Consider the following 5,116-nt stretch of genomic DNA (forward strand, 5'->3'; position numbering starts at 1 on the left):
TTGCAAACAATTCATTGGAGCTGATGGTTCTTTCTTTTGGATTCCAGAGGTTCAAGCTAGTTGGATACCACCTATGGGTTTAGTTTTTAAAGATATCAAAGTTGCTATTAAGTGGTATAAAGGATATGCATTAAGATCTGGTTTTGATATTAGAAAATTAACAGAGAGAAAAAAGAGTGGAATCACAACTTCGAAATATTTTATATACAATAGAGGGGGATTGCCAAACACTTCTACCTTAGACACGATTAGTGATGATCATAACAAGCAATTGAGAAATAGTAATTGTAAACGCACAAATTGCAAAACTTTTGTTGCATTCAAAGTTATACCACATTCTGCAGAAGTTTACCTGTGGCGCTTTGAACAACAACACAACCACAAATTAATCAATCAAGATTGTATGCATCTTTAAAGAGCTAAACGTCAGTTGGATGTTTTTTTATCAAGCTTTTATACATAAGCTTTCGAATGCAAAGGTGGGGGCAACTACAACATATAGGCTAATGCGCGTTATAAAAGGAGGATGTGAATTTGTTGGTGGACTAGAGATAGATTGGAAATTTTTTACAAAGGATATAAATTGTCATATCGGGGGCACTGATTCAAATTTGTTGATTACAAAGCTTCAGAATCATAAAGAGAATGTTACAAATTTTATATATGAATACAGATGTGACAAGAAGCAGTTAAATGCTCTCTTTTGGGCTGATGACACTTCAAAACAAAACTTTGAGTTATTTTGGGACGTTGTTTCGTTTGACGCAACATATAGTACAAACAGGTATTTATTATAGAATTATAAACATTTTTAGTTATATATTCTAATGGTCTTTTTTGTGTTTTTTTAGGTATTGTATGATATTTGTATCTTTTACTGACATTGATAATCACAAAAGGTGCGCCACTTTTGGAGCTGGTTTGTTGTGCAGAGAAGATACAAATTCCTATATTTGGTTACTTCGATCATTCTTGAAGTGTTTTGGAAAAGCACCAATCATGGTCGTGACCGATCGAGATCCAGCAATGAAAAAAGCTATTGAGATAGTATTTCCATACACAAAACAAAGATTTTGTATGTGGCATATCACAATTAAACTTCCATTGAAGGTACTAACATTATTGTTCTATTCTTATCAATATAAATATGACATTATTTTCAATATAAATATGACATTATTGTTCTTTTCTTAGGAGAATATTAAATGGCATATTTTTGTAATTAGAATAATATATTAAATGAAATGTCTTTTTATACTGTATTATATTCTTATCAGAATATTAAATGAAATATTTTTTGTAATTAGGATAATATATTAAATGAAATGCCTTTTTATACTATATTATATTCTAACATAATAATATATGAATTGTTTTTTAAGGTAAGCTAGGAAACAATGAATGAATCGGATTTTAAGGCGGACTTCAATAGTATAGTATGGGACTCCAAAATTGTTGTGAAAGATTTTGAAATGAGATAGGATGCATTAATGATAAAATATAAGTTACAAGACAATAAATGGATGAAAGATATGTTTGATTTGAGAAGCAGTTGGATTCCAGCCTATTTTAAAGATGTACCGATGTCAGGTCTAATGAGAACAACTTCTCGGTCGGAAAGTGAGAATTCAGCATTCAATAGGGTATCGCATCATGGTTATACGTTAAACAATTTCATGAATGCTTTTGAGTATGTTATGGAAAGGAAAAGGAATAATCAGATCAAATTTGATTTTGATACATCTACTATAATTCCAATCATCAAAAAACCTCTTGAAGATATGGAGAAACATGCATCTATGGTATACACCAGGACTATTTTTCTCATGGTGCAGAGGGAGATTCTTCATTCACTTGTTTCTCGTTCACAGAAGAGTGTTACTTCAGGCGTTGTTTCCGACATATGCATTGTCAAACGTAAAAGGACAAATCTATTGAAGAAGAAGGTAATAGTTTAGAAAAAAGAAAAAGTTGACATCGATTGTGAATGGACTTTTTAACACAAGTGAAGGTGCTTTCGAGGTAATGTTGAGATTTTATAATTCTAATATTATAATTTTTATTACTAAATTATTTTCTTTAAATTTTTTATATTATTTAAAATTTTCTTTTTAGAATATATACTTAATATTCTAATACTTTTGAAAAATATTCTAATTGTTCTTTTTTTTTAATATACTTAATATCCTAATACTTTTGAAGTAGGTTGAATTCAACAAAGAAGATCTAATGGTGAAATGTCCATGCATGTTTTTTGAGCGATTTGGAATTTTTTGTAGACACATCTTCTGTATTCTAAAGATTTATGACATACAAGAGATTTCGTCAAGATATATATTTTTAAGAGATGGAGAAGAGATATTATCCCCACCACAATTTTGAAAAGGACGTTTAGATATGGTGATTCATCTGAAAATATTGACAAGGTTACATACAAAGCTTTTTCCATGCTTGATCAATGCTTGTCTTCATTAAGTAATGATGACAAGAAGTTAGAAGAGTTCATGCAAAACCTAGAAGTTTTTATGACTGATATTGGTGAACAAGGTTCAGACGAATCACCTGTTACAAAAGAAACTCATATTGATAAACTTTACGGAGCTACTATGAATCCTGAAGTTGTTGATGTTGAAAATTCACCTATTGTGAAGAATAAAGGTTCTAGTACATGAAAATGTTGAAAAAAAATACTATGGAGAAGGCTACTATTCAAGATAACAAGCAATCAAGATCATGCAAAACATGTGGGGTTAAAGGGAATAATTCAAGGAAATGTTTGACATTGTTGAATAACTCCAAGGTACAAAGTGCATAGTTGTGTCTAGAAATATATTTCGATTTTTTTGTATTTCAATAAAGTTCAATAATACTATATCGATAAAAGTTTGAATTTCTTTAGTTTGGACATTTTTCAGATGTTTTGGTTTGTGATGATGTATGAGACATTTGGTTTGTGATGATGTGTGCTACATTTGAAAACATATTGATTCTTCTAATATTTTCAATCTTTAATTTTTGCATTGAAGTATATACGAATGATTGCAGTATGACGTTTTGTTATCGGATTATTATAATACAAGATTATACATGTAAGAATGTTATATAGGTATATGCAACATCTAATATTATTCTAATAGAATAATGATTCCATTATACATTATTCTATTAGAATATTCTAAAAAATTTATGTTTACTATAGAATATTCTACATTGACCATTAAGAAGTGATCATAATACCAACTATACATTAAGCATTGATCACCTAATAAAACCATATCAAGTTTCTTACATAATACTAAGCATCATTTTTTGTCTAATGTAACACCCATAAAAATTGCACCAATTTAAAACATTTTAATTCATTTAAAAGCCATTAAGTTATTACAATTTGTTTTCAAAAGAGTTTAAACATTAGAGTATCCCCAGAACCAGATCACAAAATCATGAAGTATGAGGAGCGGTACGATTACACCTTCGCCTTGCTACAATCTCCTGAAGTACCTGGAACCAAAACACTACAACTGTAAGCCCGAAAGCTTAGTGAGTTACCCCAAAATACCAACCACATATAACCATACTCATATCATATCACCATACTCATATCATATCACAATACAGAACAACCATGCATATCGAGTCTACAATGTAACTGGTCCGCCCACACCGGGCCTTCAGTCCACCTGGTCCACTCTCCGAGTCTACAGTATGACTGGTCCTCCCGCACCGGACATTCAGTTCACCTAGTCCACTCTCCGAGCCTCGGCACGTTTGGACCGCCCTCTTGGGCCTTCAGCGTATCCGGACCGCTCTCTGGGCCTTTGGTCTATTCGGTCCGCCCTTGGTATGTTGGCCTACAGCACAAAGCAGGACCCGCCTCAACCCAACCCCAACCAAATAACCATGTGCACATAAAATAGTTAATCACATAACAATCCTCAGCCAAACAAATGAATCTATCAGATCATGCAACATAGCAACATCCTAACCAGGATACCGACCTAACCGATCACTAACATAACATTACCCTACATACCAGGATACCGACCTTAACCAGGTCACTAACATAACACCATCCTAAAAACAGGATACCAAACTTAACCAGGTCACTAACATAACACCATCCTAAAACCAGGATACTGATGTTAACTAGGTCACTAACATAACACCATCCTTAACCAGGTCACTAACATAACACCATCCTAAAACCAGGATGCAGATCTAGCAACTCAAAAACATATCAAACAATACTCGGATTCCCATCCGATAAAGGGACGGCCTTGGTGCCTTAGACCCTGTTGATATAGTGAGGATAACTCACCTTGCAACTGCCGAATCGAAACACGAAAGCACAAACCCGAAGCACTGCCTCCAACTTCAACACCTATAATCATCAATGATCCAAAGACATAAATATCCAAAAATTACCATAACACCCCTGAAGGTCAAACAGGTCAAAGTCAAAGTCCTGGCCAAAGTCAACCTTCCTGATTGACTCTACTCTTCGAGTCAACCCGTCGACTCGCCGAGTTCTCAAACTCAGAAAACCCTCACTGCACGACTCAACTCGCCGAGTCACCCCAAGACTCGTCGAGTCCAACGATCTCTGAGTTCCACCCTTCCTAACTCACTGAGTCGCCAACTGACTCACTAATATAAGGTTTTAACCAAAAGAGGTTGGGGTTCTACGACCTGAATCGCCGAGTCCAAGAACAAACTCGCCAAGTCCACGAAAATCTTCAATAGACTCGCCGAGTTGTTCTTCCAACTCGTCGAGATCATGCCCATCTTCATATGACTCGCCGAGTCCCTTCAGTCCTTAATCCATACTGAGGCTTTTCGAGCCATGCAGGGGCTCCAAACTGTAGATCCATTCTTCTAGTGCATAACTCCCACGTAAAGTTGCAAACTTTACATGAAACCAAGGAGTTAAAGGTCTAAATCGCTCTAAGGCTAGGGTTTAAGACAAAGGGGCTTCACCAACAACTCATTGACTGATGCTTTATGACATTCTAGACCATCACAAGTCTAGATATGGAGTAGCAACCTCAGATCTAAACTCCGAACCTGAAATAGATCTCAATCATACCAAAATGGCCCCAAATCTCATTCAAGAATA

At 34.6% G+C, this 5,116-nt stretch overlaps 1 protein-coding gene across 1 annotated transcript; it reads left to right on the forward strand.

Annotated features, from left to right (window-relative positions):
* The first annotated feature begins 506 nt into the window (after positions 1-506).
* Positions 507-2,672, forward strand: LOC128127796 (protein FAR1-RELATED SEQUENCE 5-like). Its single transcript, XM_052766488.1, has 7 exons — positions 507-784; positions 852-1,110; positions 1,195-1,218; positions 1,308-1,382; positions 1,482-1,946; positions 2,206-2,232; positions 2,346-2,672. Exons 1-7 carry the CDS (start codon positions 507-509, stop codon positions 2,670-2,672), a joined length of 1,455 nt encoding a protein of 484 aa, XP_052622448.1.
* The last annotated feature ends 2,444 nt before the right edge of the window (positions 2,673-5,116 follow it).

Source organism: Lactuca sativa, chromosome 8 (genome assembly GCF_002870075.4).
Source record: "Lactuca sativa cultivar Salinas chromosome 8, Lsat_Salinas_v11, whole genome shotgun sequence".
NCBI lineage: Eukaryota > Viridiplantae > Streptophyta > Magnoliopsida > Asterales > Asteraceae > Lactuca > Lactuca sativa.

Coding starts and splice junctions, on each gene's coding strand:
- LOC128127796 (XM_052766488.1), top strand. CDS start 507: ATGCGCGTTATAAAAGGAGGATGTGAATTTGTTGGTGGACTAGAGATA. Junction 1,111..1,194: donor CAATTAAACTTCCATTGAAG/GTACTAACATTA, acceptor TTCTTTTCTTAG/GAGAATATTAAATGGCATAT. Junction 1,383..1,481: donor TATATGAATTGTTTTTTAAG/GTAAGCTAGGAA, acceptor GAAATGAGATAG/GATGCATTAATGATAAAATA.